A 25,190-nucleotide genomic window follows, 5' to 3' on the forward strand; every position below is an offset into this window, starting at 1 on the left:
GTTTTACAGATTTCCGTTTATTTTTTTTTATATATTTTTTTTTAATCTCCCGAAGGAGAACATTCTGGTGTTTTTGATATGAAAGAGGAAAGCTGCTCCAGCCATTACTTGCTAAGTCTGTGAATGCTACCGTTTCTGCTGAAGTCTTGGCACGGTCTCACAGGGCACTATGAGATAAAGGGAAAGTCTTTGATGGCGGGGTGGTCAGAGGATGGTCTCTCTACACACAAGGCTTTGAGGGTATTCAGAGGGTGAGGAGTCCAGGGGGGTAGGGGGTTTTGGTGGCCCAGATGTTTGAGGCGGACGGCACAATGATGAGGACAGAGAACTCAAGGCCCCACAGCTTTGTAGGTGCAGGTCTTCATAGGCACGCTTCCTTGGGCTGCCAATGATGCGTTGGGACTGTGTCATCACCTGCACAACACACACACACACACACACACACACACACACACACACACACACACAAATATTTGTGTCACTGAACTACAATTTATTAGTTAGAATTTAGTCTTGTTATCAAACCAGTTTCTTTATTATCATCACTACACACAGCAGTCTATACACATACCTGATCTATGACATTGGCACTGTATATAGCTTCCTCCATATGTCTCTCATCAGACTTGATGACATACTTGATGCTGTTGACAACCTGCTGGACCTCTGGAGGTAGACTGCAGCTGGAGTGCTCCAGGAACTTGGCCACAAGTATTTTGGTGTCTTTATAAGTCTTGAGGTCAGCCAGGGAGTGTGGCCGTTCATTGGAAACTGAGTGCAGGGCTCGGGTTTTGAGGTGGATGTCCACTTTTCTTCCGTCCTTCGGCTTCTTGCCAGTGTGGTTGCTAGGTTTTGCTCCATCATTAAGGGACGCTGCCAACTCTGTTGGTTCTGAACCCACTGAGAACACAAACCCACAACAAACTAAGTTCACTAGCTCTACATGTACAGGGATAGTTCACTCTGAAATCAAATTTAATAGGTGCACGGTAAGTGTTAAAGAATGGAAACAAGTTGAACAAGTTGAGAAGACTGTTTGGAGATAGAGTTACCCTAAACCTAACCTTAAAGGTAGAGTCAGGGATATGACAACACGTCTGTGAAAACAGTTTTCGTCAACGATATTGTAGTGAACTATAAGGTGGCAGAGCACATGCGCCAAACGCATTCAACTCTAGTGTGTAATCTATTCCTCCCTTTTCATTCTGTTTTCGCTCTGTTGCAACATGATCTATATTCTAACCTGTTGTATCTCTGTTTTTGGACCTCTTCTTTTTCTCTTTTTGAGTTGCTTGAGTTGTCATATCCCCGAGTCTACCTTAAACTAACATTAAATGTGCAGCATCAGCATCATCATAACCACCTCAGTGGCCTTGCGGTTAGAGTGTCCGAGATTGGGAGGTTGTGAGTTCGATCCCCGGCCGAGTCATACCAAAGACTATAAAAATGGTACCCGATGCCTCCCTGCTTGGCACTCAGCATTAAGGGATGGATTGGGGGTAAGACCCTGCGACATTCCAGTGTCATGTCCAGGGGGTGCACTTGTACATCAAGCCGCCTCACGCTACGGAAACAGGAGATAGGCTCCTGCCCCCTAAGGGCCATTAGGCTCAAGAACCATCGGTTATCAAGGCTACTTACTTACTTACTTAAAGGTGCAGCATGGAGTTTTGTGCATTCCTGCCATCTCTGGCCACATTGGAAATTTGAAAATCTACTTTACATTTGCTATGTTTTCTAATAGTGGCAAACGTTTCCATATCCTTGTAAACAAAGCCAGTGCTCGACCTCGTCACCAGATTTTAGAAAGCGATTTGTTTGTAGCAAAACAGCACTCTTCACTGAAATGTATTTAACATCTCATTCCTTAATGATCTCATATCATTATCATAACCACTGTGTCTGACTGCTTTACCAACCTGGGTCAGTACAAAGCAGGACTGGCCACAAAACTTTTCCTGAAAGAGGAATCAGAGAGAATCAATACCAACTGTTCGTGACAAAACTGCAGACGAGGTAAATTAGTTTCTTCTTCAATAATTGATTGAATAAATGATTTGTAAAGGACAAAAAGCCACAACCGGTTACAGAGTAGGGTGTGGGGAGCATCAGCTCATTTGCTTAAAGCTACAGACACAGAAACAGCCTGTCGAGAACAGGATTGAAAAAGAGGCGTATAGAGGCATGATAGAATGCCTTTAGATTCAAATCTGAGTGGTATTCTCAGCAAAAAAACCTGAAAAGACATGTTTTTGGGACCCCAGAGACCTATATTAAATTGTTGAATAATATGGGACCTTTAAGTTGTTTCAAAGTTCAAAATTACATACTGGACCTTTAACCACATTTTTAACCAATTGAGATTACCATTACCATTACCTTGCTCTGGAGATGTCTGAGGGGAATCTTCAGGTGGTGGGTTGCTTGTAGAGGCGCATCCACAACTGTCACCTGCAGGGGGAGATGTGAATCTTGGTTAGCAAAGATTTGCGATTGAGACAAACTTGACAAAATTGATCATTGCTATGACCCTAGTAAAGAGTATTATAGCCATCATTCTGAGAGAAAATGTAGGTTGCTCTGCATTTTCTCTACATCCCTGTTCAAAGATAGCCACTGCAAGCCAGAGCTGTAGCTTACTTTGGCTATAACCCTTGGGTTTTTGGACTTCCGAGTCACACTGTTTTGTGAGTGTGTTGAGACGGCCAGTAGGCTATAACATTACTGCTATAGCATTAGACCACACAGATATTCATAACTTCCTACTCATTTGTCTCCTGCTGTACCCTTAACGCTTTGGCTCTAGCCTTATGATTGAATACATTTACTTCTGACCACACAATTATAAATCTGCTGTCCAGTGTTAGCATACTGTAGCTATATTATCAAGCATCATTTCTACACAACATGTCTATGCAGCACATGAGGAGTAGTGCCCACTCAAGGGCAACTCACGCACTTCCTGATATGGAGTTACAGGAGATGGGGTCGCTGGTGGAGCGTACGATGTGAGCCAGCTTGCGGTACCTCCTGGACCGGAGCATGCGCGGTCTCTCAGCGGGAGAGGAGCTGCTGCGCGCTGAGGTAGAGGGGGGCTGCGAGACCGGGGAAGAGGAGGAGGATGCGGACCAAACGCTGAAGCACAGCCGAGGGCCACGAGGCCGGGCGGGGGGGGATGGAGGGGGCAAAGCAGGGGGGCTGTGGGCCGTGGCTGCCCCTACGGAGGCTGAGGTTGCAGAGGTAGAGGCACAGGGCGGGGCAGGAGGAGGAGGAGGGACAGGGAGAATAAGCTTCCTACTGGCTCTTTCTCTGAGGTGTGTGTATGTGGCTGCCTCGTGCTCCTGTGTGCTGATGTTCTCTGAGGACCAGTCTGGCGAGCGGGGCATGGAGTCCTGCGTGTGCGAGGATTCGCTGTAGCCACCGTCGTCGGGGCGAGCAGGCCCGTGTTGGGGGAGGGAGCAGCGGGCGCTGAGCTCCAGACTGGTGCAGCTCCCGTCAGTGGGGGCAGTGCGCTGGGTGCCATAGGGGGAGGAGTCAGAGCCCTGCACCTCCAGGGAACAGAGGTCCTCTGAGGAGCAGCTGTGGTCTGGTATGTCTGCCACCTCGGACACCATCAGAGAAGCACTGTCCACCGAGGCTACATGGACAAGAAACAACAGAGCATCAGCTGCATAAAACAGGCCTAAACAGTAAATATGGCATATTCCTCCAGGCGAGATAAACATGTTCACTCAGTGTGAACAGTGCGGAGGAGGAGCCTGTTGACAGACCTGTCAGTAGCTCTCCCTTACCCTGAGTACTGAGGCCAGCGGTGGTGTTCCTTTCACAGAGACTGGACTCAGTAGCCTGCTGATCAAGGCTGGTAGTGAACTGCAAAGATTAATGGATAGACACACACACACACACACACACACACACACACAGTTAGTGTAGTAGTAGTTTCAAGGATGACAAACTAACTAACACACACTGCCAGTGGGACCTGTCAGTAAACGAGGCAACAGAATAATCCTTCTAATGTTTTCACCCTTGTTAAAGACGAGGAACAGGAGGGAGAGGAGGTGACTCCCTTTAGAGAACATCTGTTTGAGACCTCGGCTCCTGCCTAGAACATCTGGAAACCAAATCCTCAGTACCACAGTCTGGCCTGTAGAGGGCTCTCAAAGAACACATTACCCTCAAGACTGCATCAATATCTCAGCATCAGGAGAAACCTCCCAATTTTTGGAACCTTTTCCCTGAAGTGTGCATTCCCTTCATGGATTTAAAACCAATGGAATGGCGTAGGCAGGGCTCTTACACCCAAGCACAAGTGCACGCATCAGGAACAAGGGTGGAGCGTTGGAACACTAATAGAGATACTGTAGAGTGTAGAATGACATATCATTTTCACAATTGCCTGTCTTCCACTATAATAACAGTGATTATAAATGAATATATTTATCTAATTGAAAAATGATTATAAAAATGATTTATTTGAGCAATTTTTCAATATTCCGGTTATTTTAGCAATACATCTACATTTCAGTTTACACATCAAAGGTAATGTGTCAGTGCTTTAATTTAATCTGTAGTCCCTGGTCAGGTTTAAACAGATAAAATGAAAATGTCATCATCAATACATAAAGACAAAAACACAGCATCACATTAAATAAATACATAACAGATTATAGAAAGGGTGCAAGAATTAAGCAAGTTATGTTTACATACGTATGTTTGATTAAAAGATTTGGGTTTCTGTTCAAAAGTATGCCAGTTAGTAAAGGCTTTCTGTCAGTTAGTAAAGGCTTTCTGTCAGTTAGCACAGGCTTTCTGTAGGCAGAATGTTTCAATGTGTCGCTGGTGACTCTGACAGAGATATTTCCAGGCTGATCCAAATTAGCACCTTTGTGAATAGATTCTTAGATGAGACTCTTTGGTATGAACTCTTCAGAATATTATATGATCCTTTATGAATATATTAATATAACCTCTTAATGATAACAATTACTCTATTCTTTTAGAAAGAATCCCACTCCTCTTCTGTAATTGTATTGACATTTGACAGTGTTAATTGTCATAATGGTGGGAGCAAGTTTGGCAGTGAAATGCCAATTAACCAAATAACCATTCAATGTTAAAAAAAACATGTCAATGTTACAGCAATACACATGTGTTTTGACTCTCCACTTTACCAGTGTATTGGAGCCAATTCCAGAATTCTGAATTTAACCCAAACCCCGGCTAACACTCATCTTCTATCTAAATTGAAATAAACATTCTCTAACCAGCTTGTTGTGTATTGCGTCTCCTCTCCCTCTCCCTCTTTTCCTATTTGTGTCTCTATTTGTCTTTGTAGTAAACATGTACACAGGGCAGTCACCACAGTACAGTATTTGATAGTGACAGAGGTCCAAATCGATCATCATAGTACAGAGTTCAATAGTGGGAGAGGTCCAGATCTTTTCTCCGACTCAGAAAGAGGTTTGATTGCATAGGACACTGAGCTAGAGTGGTAGAGTACTCACCTGACTAGCAGGAGTGTGTCCCACCACAGACTCGTACGGAGGGGGCAACTCAGAGGGATACAGTGTCCCTGGGCTGTTGATGGGCACACCATATATCGCACTGAAGGGGGAGTGTGGAAAGTCTAGATGTAGACTTCTGGGTGAGAGAAACAGGAAGGAGTTACTATTAAAGTTATATAATAATACATTATATATTTTTAAAAACCTTGCAACAACAACATGGGGTTCTATAGTTCACATGCAGGGCCATCTTCGCTCTGAACATCCATTCAAGTACACTGTCTTCACTACATTCTCAGTAGAACATAAGCAGAATATAATTCTGTAGGGTGGCAGAATAGAAATACCTTCATCCTCTAAAACACACAAATCCATTCCATAGGTGAAGAGGATTTGTAATACCATATATGACAGACACATGTTCACAGGCAGAGATACCCACAACAACAAACAAATAATTTGACCACCAATCAGAACTGAACAGAGGTCATCCATCCTTTACTTCTGCACCCTGGTTTACACAGACTATGTCATTATTATCTTTTGGGCCTAAATGTCGTTGGTTATATTGATCTCTTGTCTGTCCTTGTACCAAAATGGTATCAATTAATTTGATGTACATATCCATTTAATATGCTAATATTACTTGGTATAATTACCTATACATGTCATGTCCATGGATTTCACTCTGACTGCTACTGAATGTGGGTGTAAAATAAACAAACATAGAAACATTTCATATGGTGACAAATAGCTAAAGATGCTGTATTTGACATATGCATGAGATCTCCATCCTCATCTAAAGTGGCAGTATGAAATACAACCTGTCTAAAGCAATCATCCAGTGCATGATGATGTCATGGCATTCCCCTCCCCCTTCGCTGGGAGATTCCATAAACTGTTCCTCTGCTTGTTTATATTTACGGCCTAATTGATAACCAGACATGGCTCTTCGCCAAACAGCTACAGTATACTCTCAAGGGTTGAAATCATACAGACTCTCTTAATAGAGGAAGGGGATCAATGGCAACTTTACACCATGCCATGGATGTTACTGATGTTCAACAAAGTAGAACATTCTGACAATATACATTTATCATTGTGAGTGGCTATACAGACCGAAGGGCTTCTCAGAAAAGTAAGATTCTGTAATTAGTACATTTTTGGACTCTTACATTAATGATATACAGTGGGTGAAATAAGTGTTCAATACATTTAAAAAAAATTATTCAATTATTTCCAGCTATTCACATGAAATTTAGACCAGACAAACTCAATAAAACTACACAGCTAAAGAAATTGTAACACACCAATCCACCAATGCCTGAAGAAGGTCTATGACTGAAAGCTTATTAATAAATTAATCATCATTAATAAACTAATGATTTTTGCACAGATTTGAGTGTGCGGATGCTGCTTTTTTCACTCTATTCAACACACCAATCTATAAAGACGTTATGTGCAATAAAGGGGAATGACGCAGGAAAGAAGTATTGAACACGGATCAAGAGGCTTCCGGTATGAAAAAACTCTCACAGTGATCAGGTGGGACTTCAACACAGACAGTCTTTAAATCTTGAAGATTCCAGGGGGGCCTGCTGATGAATCTTGATATTCAGTTCCTCAAGTTTTCTATTGGATTTAAGTCTGGCTATTGACTAGGCCAGTCCAACACCTTTATTCTCTTTCTTTTGAACCAATTTAGAGTCTCCTTTGCAGTATTCTTTTGGATCGTTGTCCTGCTGTAGGTATGGTATTTTTAGGATCATGCAGAGCCATTTCTCCTCCGAACATGGTGTATCGTAATTGTTGCTGAAAGGATTTTTGTCTCATCTGAGCAGACTACATTCTCTCAGTAATCTACAGGCTTCTCCAAATGTTCTGTAGCAAACTTCAAACAAGATGCCTTTTCTTAGGTAATGGAGTCTGACTGCCCAGTCAGAAATCTTAGGAGAAGCTGCTGTGCGTGGCCAGTTGATGGTCAACTGATGTTCCTTCCACTTGCGGATCATGACCCCAATGGTGCTTACAGGAACATTTAGGAGTTGAGAAATCCATCGGTAGCCAGTACCATTACTATGCTGCTCAACAATCTTGTGGCGATTGATTCTAATTAGCACAGGTAGGAGAACTCATTAGTGGCAAAAGCTGGTTAGGTGCTTTTTTCTTACGGTGTTCAAATGGTTTTTTTCCTGTGTCATTCCACTAAAGAAAATAATTAAATTCTAATTTTATAATGACACATACATAATAATAATATATATTTTTTTCTATTATTTATTTTATCTTATTATTTTATCTTATTATCTTATTATTTTTATCTACTGAATGTTACAATTTTAGCTGTGTAGTTTATTGAGTTAATACCAATGTCTGGTCTAAATTTCATGTGAATAGCTGCAATGGAAATATGTTTATTATATAAATTGTTGATGTGTTGAATGCTTATTTCCCCCACTGTATATCTAGTGATTCTTGAAGAATATTACTTATAAATGTCTCATGAGCTTAGTTCAACTGTCTTGCCCCACCCGAATCCAACATATAATCTTGTTTTACTCCATTGTTTGTAAACAATACAATTGTAAACAAATACTGTATAGCTTCAAAACATGGTTAAAACTATAATTTTTATCTCATGGATGGTCAGTCCTTGCATCCATGGCTCTGTCTATGAAATTAAGATTTCATAGATATTTCACAGACATTTCTGCAGCCCCATCGCTCAGCTGTTCCCCCAAACAGTGGCGGAAGCCCACTTTGTTTGACTTATAGATTGCACCTTTAATGTACAGTCACCACAAAGAAAATGTATGAAAAGACTTAAACATAAAAAAATACATCTTTTAAAGGTTATGCTCTGCTGATGCATTCTATCACACAAAACATAGGTTTCTAATCAAATGGCAATAAAGAATCAAACTAGGTACTGTAGCTAGTGTACTGTATCAAACAGAACCAGAAGGAGATACCACACCCAGTCCTTCAGAGAGCCGCCATGTAATGTCATGAGAAGCAGCTTAGGCTTAGGGTTTTAAAGTCAGGTGTTCTGTGTAGTGTGTCTGTACCTCTGTCCGTCCATCACTGGGGTGCAGGTGTACTCTGGGGGATAGTAGGGGGGTGGAGGGATGGGTGGGATGAACTCATCAAAGTCAAGGGTCTGGTGCAGAATAGTGCCGTGGGGCGTCATGCAGTCGGCGCTCAGGGCTCGTGCTCTGTGTGGCATGAACTAAAATAAACAAAGACAGAAATACAGATTCTATTTCATACAGTCTTCCATAATTACCACCACCACCACCACCACCACCACTGTCTCTTCACCTCATTCTCAAGCTTTACTCTGTGAAAAAATGATTTGTTAATTTCAACAGGAGGCTGTCCATAATAACGTTCATTTACACAATGCAATTTATTTATGGAGTTGACAAAGGAACTATGCAGCAGCAGCATACGTCATCTGTGCCTAGTCTTCAAGGGTAGGGCTAACAAAGCACGACAGACACAACACCTAGCTGGTGGAAAATGGTGTTTTAATCAATAAGTGTTAAGTCTGAATGTTAGTCAGACAAGCTTTGGTACCTTCCTGGGAGCTGCTATTTTTCCTTGTGAAATGGGAATCAAGCCAGATTGAGAGGCATTTCTGAGTGCACTGGGGATAGGAGGAGACAGGTCCTTTGTCCTTCACCCTCCTGTGACCTTACCGCTACACATTCACGTTTAATCTCTCCTGGTCTGTGTTTTTAAAACAGCGGCGCATCTCACATTCCTCCTGCTCACCATGAGACATGCCATTGAGAAGTTCAGACTCAACCTGTCTGCTTTGAAGTTCAGATATGACTTTGAGAAATGTGCCTGATCTAATATAATATAACTATTATAATCATAATAATAATGATGATTCAATGTAAACCCGTTTTAGACCAAGTAGTTATCAATTGTGTTGAATTAATTGAGAATTGTTTCTTTTTCCCCCCCAGAAAGGAACCCTTGTTAAATTTACCCTAGGGTAAATAGCTGAAAATAGGGCTGGAAAATCCTCCCAAATAATACATTTTATTTGTAACAATATCTGCACTCATCATTTACATGTTTGGGAAACAGAATGTATTACTATTTAGCCATTTAAGATGAAGAAGCTGAACCAGGTGCAACAGCAAATACACTGTATAATGGTCCTCTAAGCTAATGGGCATGTACCTCATTGTGTCGGTCAATGTCTGTGTAACTGGGATCACTAATGATTTCTTGCATTTCCACCCAGCACTCTGAGATGAGACTAATCCCCTGCTGCTCTTGCGAGCTGAGGCACCTGCCCTTTACCTGCTCCTATCCTATCTCCTTTTCCCCGCCCTATCCCCATCCCCATCTCAACCACAGCCCCAGCCTTACACTATAGTATGTTTGCGTGAATTAAGGAGAGAGAGAGTTTAAAAACAATTGATTTTGTTTTCCTTTGTTGAAAATTAAAATGTGTTAGCTCTATGAATGGTACACTATGTCAGATAATGGACCATTCTATAGTGAGATGCATTTTATAGGCAGACAAGGGACATTTATACTGATATAAGTCTTGTGGAAGAATAATTGCCTGTGTTCTATATCTTCCAAAACATTTGAACCCCTACATACACAACATGGGCCTTGAAGGTTCATCCCACATTTAATATCACATCGCTAACCATATAACCATAGCTTTACATAAGCATAAGCATAATTCAACGTAACATAATATCACACACTTGGACTGTACAATTACCATGTACTGAAGTATAACACTCATGTTGGGTGTGCATTTTCAAGTCTCCTTGCACCTTGGTTTCCACCACAAAGATGTACAGTATATACTGGAGTGACAAAAACAAACATCCCCACATTAAATACGTCTATTAACAATGGCACGATGTGTGGCATATAGATGCAGCCAGCATCAATTCAGGGGATGTGGCAAGACATTTAATTTGTAAGTACCGGTATCTAAATGATATAGGCCTATATGGGAAACGTGTTGCTCATGAGGGGCTGCAAATGTGTACCAACTTTCCTGACTATAGCTCAAACGTGACAGAAGATAATGCTTATGCTGAAATTTGGAATTTCAGTTGTTATTGCAGCATCCCCTTGGGCCAATCAGTATCGTTTGGGAATTTCAGTTGTTTACTACAGCACCCCCCCTGGGACAATCAGTGTAACTTTGTAAGTGGATCTCTATGCAAGATGCATCATTCGCCCATGTTTGTTTAAAATTCACCCAGTGAGCAACATACTAACTGAGGGAGACAGATCCACAGTCCCTGTAGGGGACAATGAATGAATAAATACAATTGAAATGTGGGGTGAAGACAATCTTTGTAGCCATTCCAATTTGTTGGTTTTCTTTTGGCAGTGGGGATACTACCATTCCACCTGTCATCTAACTCGAAGTGGAAGTCAATCTGTGTTGAAACCATTGCTCAGAAGGACACACAGAGCATGGCCATGTTGATTTCCCTGATGACGGAGAACAATTTAGGTTTTGGGAACAGAGACATTGTTCCAGTCGTAGTGGAGAGAGGGTCATTTTAAGGACAGCGTGCCTTTTACAGGGGACACATTACAACCACGGCGAGGGAGCATTTCCCTTCCAAACTCTCCATAGTGTTCAGTGTACAGATTGTGAAAAGTGTGAAGAACATTAAACGGTTAAGATGTGATAGGTGCCCTTCATCATGTGTGTTGACATACGTTAGGCCACGCTGACACAATTCAAGATGGTCACGCCGATAGGATTCATACAGAACCTCAGCGGCGGCCACAGTCTGAGGCTGAGGATTAGGAGCCAGCGTTATTAGACCAGGCGTGTTTACCTTTCATGATTGTTCTGATAGGCTTGTGAAGGCTGCAGATCACACTCATTCAATCCGAGTCAGCCAAAGACAAAGTGTACATTGTGTTCCCCCCTCCCTCCATCACACTTACCATCTGCAACACATCGGCAGAGACCATCTGCATACAGCACATGGCGGTGGCCAGGGCACAGACGATAGTGGAGATGACATTCAGGGCGCACACACTGAACAGGAGCTCCTGCAGCACCCAGGGAAAAGGGAGAGATGGAGAGGAGGGAGAGGGGGGCGGGGGGTTACATTTTGCGCTGCAGGGAGGAAGGATAAGCTATGAATACAGCTAGAGAACAAAGAGGGAGAGAGAGAGTGAAAAAGAGGCAACAAATGGAGGAGAGCGGTGAAGGTGACAAAGACAATGGTGAGGCCATCGCTAGGGCAACACAATAAAGTAAATACCAGCAGGTGGGGCACTCCAGAGGGAAGATAGATATCACACTACAAACAGCACATGTAGCCCCTGAATGTCAGAACAATCCAACCAGTCCTTAGCTGCACATCACACACATCATCTCCTGCCGTCTCTTCAGCGTTCCATCCTCTTTATCTCAATAAGCCATGTGGGTATGAAGCAAATATGAACACTTCAAGTCATACAAACCTCTAAGGCACCAACAGCAGCCCAGTCTGGCTGCTTTGAGCTCCTGTCAGCTGCAACTCATATTGTTCCTTGCAATATCTTTTTATGAAAAGAGACACCCACACACTGGTCAGGATCTTTTGCAGAAATGTTCTCAAGCTCTATTTTTTCCGCTATGGGAGAAACAGTTTTTGTTTTGACTGGTGATTACCATTGGGAGGCAACTAAATTCTAACATACTTGAGGTTATGGTAATGATCTGAGTGTCTAGAGCACGCCTCAGAGACAGTGTTTAGGAGCTCAGAGGAGGAGTAGTCAGAAGAGGTAAGGTTTAGTAAAGTGTACCTAGTAATATATATGAACAGATACAAGCATAAGTCTTTTAGTGCTAATACTGTAGGTAGGTAGACCTGTCCACCTGAATTACATCTAGCTAATCATTATTTTCTAGTTGGCTCACAAAGCTGCATTATTTATCTTGTCCTAACAACTATAATAAAAGTGGAGATTCAAAACAAACTACCGTACATAAAATGCCTTCCTTTGTAGGCTAGCGTCAAAATAATCAGATGCAATAACAATTACATCTGAGCCCAGAACAGTTTTTACATCTGGTCTGGCATCAGTTTTTTGTCCAACCTGAATTAAGTACTGACTTAAAATCAACCTCCTTGTTAGCTTGTAGTTACTAAGCCAAGACCAGTTTCAACATCAGGCCTGCTGTTACTGTGTCATATGGTATTTTTCTGGGGTCAATGAATGTCTGACTATCTACCATGATATGATGTTTTTCATCACATCTTTTTTTTTTTACCAACTTATTCATTGTTGTCAGTTGTGTGAATGTACATTAGGCTTGCATATGTTTGAGCATTATATGAAATCAGGGTAATGTGAAGTGTACCGATATGTATGCTGCACAGAGCTCAAACATGTCAGAAGCAGGAAGGCTTGGATCTTAACTGTGAAACTGGGAACTTTCTTTACTGTAAAAACAAAAGGCACCTGCATTGCACATGTGAGGATAAGTTACTGCTGTGTTTTCCTACTTAACTTGCATTTGCATATTAACGTGGTAAATCATGTCAGGGTTGCAACTGTAATAATACCTTTAAGGAAGCCGTTAATAGGCTGCTCATATCGTGTTTAAACTCCCTGAACAATCCTGCCTGAAGCTGATCTGAGGTCAGGGAATTAGACAACCAAGGTGAGAGACTCCCCGCTGGAATTCAGCAGTTAACTGAATCCTCCTTCTATACTCATTACTCAATATTACATGCAATGACAAGAAAGCCATTTAGAAAGATAACATTTAAAAAGTGTGAATAGTGTGAACATTTAAAGTTCTATGGCAAGTTCTAAACAAGTGACATCAGTACAGTATCAGTATATACAGTAACGGTATATACAGTATCAGTATATACAGTGGTGCCCTGCGTAAGTAATGGGACAGTGAAGCATCTTTTCTTCTTCTTTCTGCACTCCAAAAACGTGTATTTGAAATCAAACAATTACGTTGACGTTAAAGTAGCGATTTTCAGTTTTTTGGGGGTATTTGTGTACATAATAGTTTCACCATTCAGAAATTACAACATGTTTTATGCATAGTCCCCCTATTTCAGGGTACCCAAAAGTAATGGGACAATTGACTTGACAGGTGTTTCTGGTAAGTCAGGTGTGTTCCATCACATCATTTGTGCAGACAGGTATTGATTCTAGGCTTTGCATTTGCCTTCGGAGTCTGCTATTGATGTTTTTCAACATGAGGACATAAAAACCTACCCAAAACCTCAGGCTTACCAAAATCAATAGTTTGGAATATCATTAAAAATAGAAAAAAGCAAAGTTGATTAATAATTAATGCTCCATAATTAATAAAAATGCCAACACACCTGTCCCACTGATCAGGAACACTCTCCATGACGTAGGCGTCAATATGTCAGAGACTACAGTCCGCAGACTGGTGACTAGTGACAAGGGGGCCACCCTAACACACTGCCTCCCATGCTTTGAGATGATTTAGGCTTTTTATTTTTTAACAAAAGCTAATTGGGGAAAGATTTACTATTAATATGTTACGGTTACAAAATGGTGACAGTGGCAAGACAAACTGAACCATTGTGTAGACTGCTTTCAAGGTTAAGAGACAAACAGAACTGAGTCTATGGGCTAAAAAAAAATCTAAAATTTGTGCAGATCTCAGGAAAATGTTATCAGTGCAGTGAGAAGAGGAGGGGAGGAGAGTGAGAAGAGGAGGGGAGGAGAGTGAGAAGAGGAGGGGAGGAGAGTAAGAGGAGGATGGCAAAGGAGCAGGGGACGGCTTGCCAACCAGGTCAGTTGCCATCTTTGACTGGTATGACTACACGGCTAGCCGATGTCAGTGTGACAATGGACCACAGTTCAGGTTGGTGGCTTGCCACTGTTGGACCATTGCAAAGTAGACATGCCGACAGGGCCACTGACTCTGCCGACAGCAGGCCACTCATGGGCTACCCACAAGCTTGCTGGCTGGGTTACAACAAGCACACTGTACAACACCTATAAAACATGTATCTTTCAAAACACCACACATACACACAACATCTGTATAGAATGTATCCGAATGTGTATCAAAACAAAGAAATGACATTTGCAGGCACATGCGTTGACAGACACACTCTGACACAGACTCCCACATCCCCACCCACCTTGAGGCGTAGGCGTATGGTGTTACAGTCCCTCAGGGGGTTCAGCTTGAGGGTCTCTCCCAGGTTGCTGCAGCTGGAGCTCTGGTGCTGCAGCTCACAGCATACACACACACCATCATGGTCAATCTTAATCTGGTGGAGAGGAAGGACATGGGTAAATGAGTGGGGGTGGGGTACAATGTTTAGTACTCAGTTCGCTTACCCGCCTTTACTGAACAGTAGATCTCTCCCTCTACTGTAGATCTCTCTCACATCACGATTAGAAACATCTTGTACCCTGTTTTGTAGATCTCTATCTTGTCAACATTTGACAGTGACATTTCTGGCCGTATAAAATATGAGCAGGTGCAGACGGAGTTGCGGGTCTATGACTGAGGTCTCTTTTGAAGGAGAGAGTGTGGCCTCACTAGCTGCTTGTACGTTACTGTGGTACATCTGAGAGAGTCAGAGCATGCTTTTGCCAAAGAAATGTAAAAACCCAAAGACTTAACAAAAACTAAATGACCGCCTGTGACGCCCACGAGGCAGACTGGCGAGTGCAGACCAAGACGGGTTACAGAGAGCAAGTCATCGTTAGTTAAGTAGATCCACTGTAGAGGGACAGATTATGTCTATTCATCACACGAGACAGATCTACTGTACAGTAGGGATAGGTTATAAGGCAGTGATTTGTAAAGCTGAGTTTACAAGCGAGATACCTTACTACATGACCCAGATTGTAAGAAAGCAGGACGTGAACTTACCCAGCATGGGCTAATTGCATTAGGGAGGAAAGCACATTAATATTTCAGTCATAGTGGGGGGATGGTCTCCAAGGGGCCATGTACAGTATGAAGCAAGCTTCGTCTCATATGCTAATCAGTGTAGTCAACTGGTTAAGTGGTGCAGGTGACATCTCTGTGCCTTGGTGTTAGCCTGGCCCTACACCTAGTCCTACCTGGCCACTACGGTTATTCAGGACTACGTCAGTCCTGAATTAATCTCTGAGTCCATTAATCTCTCAATCGAAATTCTGGGGGCGCATGAAGTACCGTAAACTTTGTAGTAGTCACATGTGAGCAGACTGGGCCCTGGGCCCTGGACAGTCTGGACGGATTGATGGCAGCTGCTGGATTGAAATCAGGTGTAGTGCTGAGGCACAAATGTGTACATTTCAAGCCTGCAAACTGCGACACTTTAAATGAATGTGCAATAACACTATGTGCAATATGACAACCCTAGGGTACATAAGGTTCAGAGAATAGGAAATGTTAGAATAGGTATAGCATAGCATAGAGTACAGCACAGTGTTTTATTTGTATAGTATAGTATAGTGGATAGTGTACATACCGGTAGCCTTTATTTATGTAAACCAGCTCCTCTCCCTTCTTGTTTTTTAGTTTGTTTTTCCTAGCACCAGGGGAGCCCCCCCTCCCAAATTTCGTTGTTTGGTACCTGTACTATATCAATGACAATAAAGACCAATCATTCATTCATTCATTCATTCACTTACGGTGGGTGTTTTAACACCAACAGTCTGGCAAGACCACCCTGGAAGTGACTGATTTGTGCTTAAGAAGACTGTCAGAGGGTGTATCATGCATGACCCATGGCACGTTTTTAGGCAGTGTGTCCAGCTCCAAATAACCTTTATAATAAGGCATTTATGGACTTCAAATGCAAACATCAGTCTGATGTATTCACCACTCATGTATGTTTCTGAATGGCCGTATGACTGAGGAACTGAGGTAGTAGTTGACTAAAACAAGGGCTGTTCCTTGTGATAGACTCCTGGTTAGACCCTTTGTGAATTGAGAAAGGTCACATGAGGCGCCATTGAGGATACAGAGTTATTATTACTGAACAAGGAATGGAAATTAATTCAAATGAAGGTAGCTTGCTAGCAATGACTAAATAGCATGGCTTATTAGCTAGGCCTATAGGGTCAAGTCTGTTTGGCAGTGGAATGTCTTTTAGAAGCTAGTTATGATTTTACTGGTTCTGGAGGTTTAAAACCTTTTTACGTGATTGGGGCCAGATCTTCCGCAAGCTATACAAATCATATTTATCATGATATTATCATAATTTATTATTGCTTCATTAATTCGAAAAGAAACCGAATCGTTTTTGTGACATGCGTTCCTTTGTGTTTTCTGCTTGATGGATTTGGGGGGAATTTCCACTATTGCAAAATGTGAAGAATAAACATTGTTTGTTTATCTGCAGTGCGGGATGGATGGAGTCCCTGTCATTGGGTCTGTCCGTGCTAGGGTTGAAGAAGGGTAGAATGGAGCAAAGAATAGGGGCCATGCTCTGGATTACAGAATGCAGCACACTGTATACAGAGCCTCAGCCTGCACTGAGCACAGTGCCAATAAAACCCCACACAGCAGAGGGCTCACATAAACACTGGCTGGGAGTTTGTGCTGTTGTGTTGCAGTAAATAATCCTGTGATGGCCATCCATTCATCAACCACAATGGCCAGCATACAAGCACACTGGGCTATTCAGAGTAGGATCTGTGTATCATAGTAATGAAAAATGTGTTCAAATCTGAACTCGATTAATTCTTTATAAGCTATTAAACAGACCAAATGAGACCTGGATTTATGGATGTCAGTCTAAGAGAAGTGAAAGACTTACAGAGCTATGACTCTCTACGCTGTGCTTAAACTCCTACAGTGAGATCCAGTTGGGCCGTGCCACGTGAAACGAGCTGCCCTGTGGCTGGGAGTCAGCGGAGGCTCCTAGCCTTCCAGCCTCAGCTGAAACAGCCGTCGCCGCTGTGAAGAAGTGTCCCCCCCCGCTGCTCAGGTATTTATAATACAACTGAAAAAGGAATATCCTGCTACCTGCTGCATCTTCTATGTGCAGATGTACTTTTGTTTTCCATCATAATGAAAGCTGCCACCCCCAGACAAATGGAGACAGCTCTGCCCCAGACTGATTATCATTATGATATGATTATGTTTTTCTTAATAATTAAAGTGTGAGCTCCAGTGGGTAATCAGCCAGCCAGACGGCGCAGAGCCCTAATATTAATAAGGACATGGAGTGGCTGGCTGTTAATATTTATTTTTACAGTGAGGTGGCACTCTGCAGCCTAATGAGGTTGGAGTGAGAGAGATCCCAGAGTGGCTGGGTCTCTCAGCACTGAGGCCCAGGCTGCTCATACAGCTCCTCCTTCAGAGGGCCTCTGCCAGGCTCCATCAGAGGGCCCCTTCACTGGCCCTGTATGTGGGAGACAGGGGAGGCTGGTGGAGGCAGAGATCGGAGGACCGGCTCATTGTGATGCATGGAATGGCATGAGGAATGCGTCAAACACACACACGTATGGCATGACCCACGTGTTTGATACCATTCCTCATTCCATTCCATGCATGACAATGAGGCCCATCTGATCCGGTTTCTACCTCTGCCAGCCTCCCCTGGCGGGAGAGCCCAGAGGGGGCGGGGGTGGGGGTGGGGGTGGGGGGCCTGGGGGGCCTGGGGCGTCTCACCAGCTGACAGTCCTCCAAGGAGTTGACCAACTGGGCATTCTGACAGGACAGTATGGAGCCAGCCAGGTTGAGCATCACACACACAGCCGACAGCAGCATGAAGAAGGTGATCTAGGAGGAGAAAGACAGAGAGGATCAACAGAGAGGATCAACAGACTGGAACGATTACAGAGCAACAATGGACAAACACAAGGATATTGGAACGAGAGGCGGGGTAGAGTAGCTTGTCATAAGCGGGGATCGAACTCAGGACCTCCTGCTTGCCAACGGCCTCTCTAGTTAGAATACTGCCCCAAGAGAGTTAAGGAGCTTGGCGGAGATGCTAACGGGTCCTACACAGGGCTGTTACAATACCATGTCCTCTGGGAGCTCTACAGTCGTTTATTAGTTTGTTTCATTCATTTTGATACAGTTTTCTCATAACATGCCAAAAAACGGAAAACACATAAAAACAGAAACTTTTTTCTCATTTGCACAACTTGAGAATTGCCATCATGCGGCCCTTTCCACCAGGCCGTGTCCCATATGCACCGTATGCACAGTGAGAGTAAACAACAATCAATACAGACTGATTGACTGATTACAGTAAGTTGACGGGGGGGACGGGGACGGGGGGGGAGGACGGAACAGATGACCACCAAAATCAATAAGCTGTTTCAAAAGGCTGTTTCATCTAAGATAAACATCATCTAAGACAAACATCACCTAACAGTACCTATGGTCTGGCTTCCACAACACACTTCTCACATCACGTGACAGAAACCATTTCTGTTTTCACAGTTACAGTACACTTTCTCGACATCCCAAATGGTCCCAAGGTCTCTGCCGGTGAATAGCACCCGCAGACTGTACTTGAAACCCTGGCGTCTGATGGCGACGTAGAAGAACCAATCTTCTCCTGAATCCTCTACCCATCTCCCATCAACGCTGCTTCACTGCAGGCTGATAGATCTCCACGGTAGTAATATCCCTGCTCTCTGCACCGCGACCACAATTGCTGTCCCCCACATCTCCCCTCTACTCCCCATTAAAAAACGATTCTCTTTATTATATAGCTGATAGTGCTGGGACATCAATCCTGTTAGGAAAAACACCAAGAACATTTCAGGTCCAGTAAATCACAGTTCAACTGTAATAGTAGGAGATTAAAGCTGCCAGACCCCCTCCCAGGCAGAGCATGGAGCCGTATATCAACCCTGGCCTTCGTTCATCCCCATGTGATTTACAGCAGTGGTCCTCCACCTAGTGGGAATTCAACCGTGGGTGAGGACATTAACCTGGGGACGCCAGCTCCAGACATTAACCTGGGGACGCCAGCTCTAGACATTAACCTGGGGACGCCAGCTCTAGACATTAACCTGGGGATGCCAGCTCCACACATTAACCTGGGGACGCCAGCTCTAGACATTAACCTGGGGACGCCAGCTCCAGACATTAACCTGGGGACGCCAGCTCCAGACATTAACCTGGGGACGCCAGCTCCACACATTAACCTGGGGATGCCAGCTCTAGACATTAACCTGGGGACGCCAGCTCCAGGATGTGGGAAGACACACTTCACTTAGAAACTGAGGTACACACACACACACACACACACACACACACACACACATACACACATACACACATACACACGTACACACATACACACACACACACACACACACACACACACACACACACAGATGGAGAGGAAGTGCGGGAAGGGAAAAACATGAGAGCAAGGGAAAGGGGGGAAGGGGGGGAAGATGAACTAAACTGATGGAGCGATAAGTTGAAGTGCTTTTTTTCACCATGGCAGAAAATTGGAAGATTGAAAGGTTGATTGGTGGGATGGAGGTGAACAACAGTATTGGAGGAGAAACTAGGCTCAGGCCCGACTCTACGTGCACTGGGACATAATGTTTGGTGTACGTACATAATCCCATAGGATCTTGACAGAAACAGTTTGCCACATTTTAACTATTACATCCTACGACACACAATACAGCTTTTTTTTTGACATTTGTCATTTTCCATTCATTGAGAAAACAGATGAGGACAGGAGTGGCAGACCCGGGATTGGAAGAGCCAGGACCTTCGGGGGGAGAGTGCATGTGCATGTGTGCATAAGAGCGATACCACTAAGCCTCAACACTGCTAAAACTGTTTCTTCAAAAAACTAGAGACTAACTAGACCGTGGGGATTCTTCAACAGTAGATAACCAGGTCTTTAAGACATGCTAACACAGAACTATGGATGAAGACAGAGACAAAGAGGAGTGAGTAGGACGATGAGAATCAGGTGAGAGAAATAAATAGTCAGTGTACAGAACACATGTATTCATTCCATTTCATTGTTGCATACAGATGTGTTGCATGTGCAGATAGTTTCCTAAACATTGATCTTGATGTGTAATATGCCTGAATACCTGAATGCATTTAAATAGTCATATGTTGTTAATGAATCTAGGCTGATTGCATCACGTCATTGAAACCTGCATTGCCTGCGCACACACACACACACACACACACACACACACACACACACACACACACACACCCACACACACACACACACACACACGCACGGCCACACACGCCCACGCCCACAGTGTGTGACACAAACACACAAACAAATGCACGCGCACACCGTGAACCACTGAGAACCTCATGATGAGTTTATTGTTCAGATAAGTGAAAAAAGACTGCTTTAGATGTTTGCAATTACTGTAATCACCCTCAGAGGAAGTGACAGTCACATTATGCTTCAGACGCCTCAGTCCTAACCAAGAAGGAAACGAGCGGCAAGTGGGAATTACATTTTGATTCATTTGACTTAAAATACATCAATTGCTTTACTGAGACTAAAATGAGGCAATGACAACGGCTATAACGGTGCAGATTGTGTCATGCTGACAATGAGGAGAGTGAATGTTCCTCCAAAACAGCAGTCATAAACAGCTTTTTAATGGCTACCTCTCAGGGGTCGCCTCATTGCCAGCTAAGCACAACCAATCAAACACACTGTATTTTTCACCATATGAGTACCTCCATCAGTAGCAATTCAGGTTTAAATTTGCCTTATTTCCATAAGAAAAATAAATTGTATACAATATACCGTTTTATCACCATGTTTACAATCGATAACTACAGCATATGGGTAATTTGTTACATTTCCATTACAGTCAATCAAACCTAGCCAAAATGCTGTCCAAACATTGTACGTAAAATGAAGGAAAAACAACTACAGTATCCCATACTGTTCTTTTCCCCATCTTTAATTCATTATATCTGATTGACATCTGCTTCCGTTCATCAAATATATTCCATCCCTTCTATTCTGTGCATTCTATTCATCATATTCTATAAGGAACAGTGAATAGAAAGATAACAGTGAATAGAAAGGCTCATCGTAAATCCCATTGATGGCTGTATTTATTATCTGTGCCTTGGTTGGCTACCCTGGCTAGGTGAGCGGCCTGCAGACCTCAATCACCACGTAGCCTCTGTCTCTAGGGCTAATTAAAGTGCATGGCTCCACAGCGCTGTGTTATAATTACCATGTGGGATCACATAGCTCTGTTCAACAGCCCCTCATTAATTACTGCTGCGCTGCCCCTTGCATGCCAAACAGACACTGCCAGGCCTGGGCACGTGCCACTCTCAGACGGAGGACATTTACCCAGAATGTAACCCTCTCCGTTTAACACTCACCAGGACCGTGGTATATATCACACTGTTGTTTCCACATTGCAGTGGACCGGGGGTCAGAACGGCAGAGAACGCGCAGCAGAAGGTCTGAACCTTCCACCAGGACCCTAATCGTTGGGTTAGTCATTCCCCTTATGTGAAGTGGTATGGTGTGACTGTCCAAAGGGAGCCGTGGAATTGAAATACGACAGGAAGTGCCGTAGTCATGTACCGTAGACTTTGTCTCTTGTGTCTCGAGTGTGTGGCCCCACAGCGGCGTACGTTTTTCAGCCTTGCTTTTTGCTTGTTTTTTAGAACCTTTACTTCTTGTATCCCTTTTATATTGTTTTATACATTGTATTGCATTGTATTAGTATCTACATACTTTGATTAATACGTTGTCTTTCTGTATTTGATTGTGGAGCAGATTGCATTGCATTCATGTGCGAAATGGGCTTTAATAAAGTTGTAATGATTGATTTAGAGTCAGTCAGGGGCTGTGTGAGGTGGTGATGAGAGGCCAGTCTGTAATGTGGTTAGAGTGCCAGCAGCATCAACACACACTCTCTCCACAAAATGACACCGCACAGTCCAATATGCAAATAAGCGATACATGTAAAGGAACTAATTCACATAAGTACCAAATACTTGCAGCTAGTAATAATGCATCAAACATGCCATTCATTTGACACTTCATATCTTTCCACTTTCTAACCCTCCTCATATCCTCCCCCTACGGCACAAACAGAAAAACAAACCCATAAATCTATCTGTTTATCTGAGGACGAATGCGTCATAGAAGGCCCTTTTGTCTAAGTCGCTAACTTGTCTCAAATGGTGCTGAGAGCCATGCAGCCGAATGTCACCCTACAGCAGCCATGCAGGCAGCTCCTGTCACCAAAGCTCAGTCAGATGTAACATGCTAATTGCAGTGTTGATGGAGCGTTAGCATTCCTCGTGTGGTACATCTGTCTTAGCTGGCAGGCAGACCCTCACAGACACACAGAGGCCTGTGAAGTTCCCAAAGACTAGCTGTGGTGCTAGGCTGTCCTGCATAAGGGACACTGCCCAGAGTACACCTACGATAGGAGAAAGGAGCATGCGAAGGGATCAGATCCTCCACACAAGGCAGGGGGAGAACCAGGCATACAAGGCAGGGGGAGAACCAGGCACACAAGGCAGGGGGAGAACCAGGCACACAAGGCAGGGGGAGAACCAGGCACACAAGGCAGGGGGAGAACCAGACACACAAGGCAGGGGGGAGAACCAGGCACACAAGGCAGGGGGAGAACCAGACACACAAGGCAGGGGGAGAACCAGGCACACAAGGCAGGGGGAGAACCAGGCACACAAGGCAGGGGGAGAACCAGGCATAGAAGGCAGGGGGAGAACCAGGCACACAAGGCAGGGGGAGAACCAGGCATAGAAGGCAGGGGGAGAACCAGACACACAAGGCAGGGGGAGAACCAGACACACAAGGCAGGGGGAGAACCAGACACACAAGGCAGGGGGAGAACCAGGCATAGAAGGCAGGGGGAGAACCAGGCACACAAGGCAGGGGGAGAACCAGGCATAGAAGGCAGGGGGAGAACCAGACACACAAGGCAGGGGGAGAACCAGACACACAAGGCGGGGGGAGAACCAGGCACACAAGGCAGGGGGAGAACCAGGCACACAAGGCAGGGGGAGAACCAGGCACACAAGGCAGGGGGGAGAACCAGGCACACAAGGCAGGGGGAGAACCAGGCATAGAAGGCAGGGGGAGAACCAGGCACACAAGGCAGGGGGAGAACCAGGCATAGAAGGCAGGGGGAGAACCAGGCATACAAGGCAGGGGGAGAACCAGACACACAAGGCAGGGGGAGAACCAGACACACAAGGCAGGGGGAGAACCAGGCATAGAAGGCAGGGGGAGAACCAGGCACACAAGGCAGGGGGAGAACCAGGCATAGAAGGCAGGGGGAGAACCAGACACACAAGGCAGGGGGAGAACCAGACACACAAGGCAGGGGGAGAACCAGACACACAAGGCAGGGGGAGAACCAGGCATAGAAGGCAGGGGGAGAACCAGGCATACAAGGCAGGGGGAGAACCAGACACACAAGGCAGGGGGAGAACCAGACACACAAGGCAGGGGGGAGAACCAGACACACAAGGCAGGGGGAGAACCAGGCACACAAGGCAGGGGGAGAACCAGACACACAAGGCAGGGGGGAGAACCAGACACACAAGGCAGGGGGAGAACCAGGCACACAAGGCAGGGGGAGAACCAGGCACACAAGGCAGGGGGGAGAACCAGGCACACAAGGCAGGGGGAGAACCAGGCACACAAGACAGGGGGAGAACCAGACACACAAGGCAGGGGGAGAACCAGGCACACAAGGCAGGGGGAGAACCAGGCACACAAGGCAGGGGGAGAACCAGACACACAAGGCAGGGGGAGAACCAGGCACACAAGGCAGGGGGAGAACCAGACACACAAGGCAGGGGGAGAACCAGACACACAAGGCAGGGGGAGAACCAGACACACAAGGCAGGGGGAGAACCAGGCATACAAGACAGGGGGAGAACCAGACACACAAGGCAGGGGGAGAACCAGGCACACAAGGCAGGGGGAGAACCAGGCACACAAGGCAGGGGGAGAACCAGACACACAAGGCAGGGGGAGAACCAGACACACAAGGCAGGGGGAGAACCAGGCACACAAGACAGGGGGAGAACCAGGCACACAAGGCAGGGGGAGAACCAGGCACACAAGACAGGGGGAGAACCAGACACACAAGGCAGGGGGAGAACCAGGCACACAAGGCAGGGGGAGAACCAGGCACACAAGGCAGGGGGAGAACCAGGCACACAAGGCAGGGGGAGAACCAGACACACAAGGCGGGGGGAGAACCAGGCACACAAGGCAGGGGGAGAACCAGGCACACAAGGCAGGGGGAGAACCAGACACACAAGGCAGGGGGGAGAACCAGGCATACAAGGCAGGGGGAGAACCAGGCACACAAGGCAGGGGGAGAACCAGGCACACAAGGCGGGGGGAGAACCAGGCACACAAGGCAGGGGGAGAACCAGGCATACAAGGCAGGGGGGAGAACCAGACACACAAGGCAGGGGGGAGAACCAGACACACAAGGCAGGGGGGAGAACCAGACACACAAGGCAGGGGGAGAACCAGGCATACAAGGCGGGGGGAGAACCAGACACAAGGCGGGGGGAGAACCAGGCATACAAGGCAGGGGGGAGAACCAGACACACAAGGCAGGGGGAGAAACAGGCACACAAGGCAGGGGGAGAACCAGACACAAGGCGGGGGGAGAACCAGGCATACAAGGCAGGGGGGAGAACCAGACACACAAGGCAGGGGGGAGAACCAGACACACAAG

General features: G+C 45.0%; 1 protein-coding gene across 1 annotated transcript in view; it reads right to left on the bottom strand.

The window, feature by feature from the left end:
• Positions 1–204: 204 nt before the first annotated feature.
• Positions 205–25,190, bottom strand: part of fam189a1 (family with sequence similarity 189 member A1) — a gene marked incomplete at both ends in the record, with an annotated part of 86,614 nt that continues 61,628 nt past the window's right edge. Inside the window, 10 exons of the mRNA XM_080528715.1 lie at positions 205–414; positions 572–891; positions 2,380–2,451; positions 2,960–3,637; positions 3,792–3,870; positions 5,508–5,643; positions 8,576–8,736; positions 11,463–11,570; positions 14,654–14,785; positions 18,133–18,243. Of these exons, the coding sequence (XP_080384841.1) occupies positions 205–414; positions 572–891; positions 2,380–2,451; positions 2,960–3,637; positions 3,792–3,870; positions 5,508–5,643; positions 8,576–8,736; positions 11,463–11,570; positions 14,654–14,785; positions 18,133–18,243 (2,007 nt within the window). The remainder of the gene's footprint in view (positions 415–571; positions 892–2,379; positions 2,452–2,959; positions 3,638–3,791; positions 3,871–5,507; positions 5,644–8,575; positions 8,737–11,462; positions 11,571–14,653; positions 14,786–18,132; positions 18,244–25,190) is intronic.

This window comes from Nansenia antarctica (genome assembly GCF_963989245.1).
Source record: "Nansenia antarctica genome assembly, chromosome: 4".
Lineage (NCBI taxonomy): Eukaryota > Metazoa > Chordata > Actinopteri > Argentiniformes > Microstomatidae > Nansenia > Nansenia antarctica.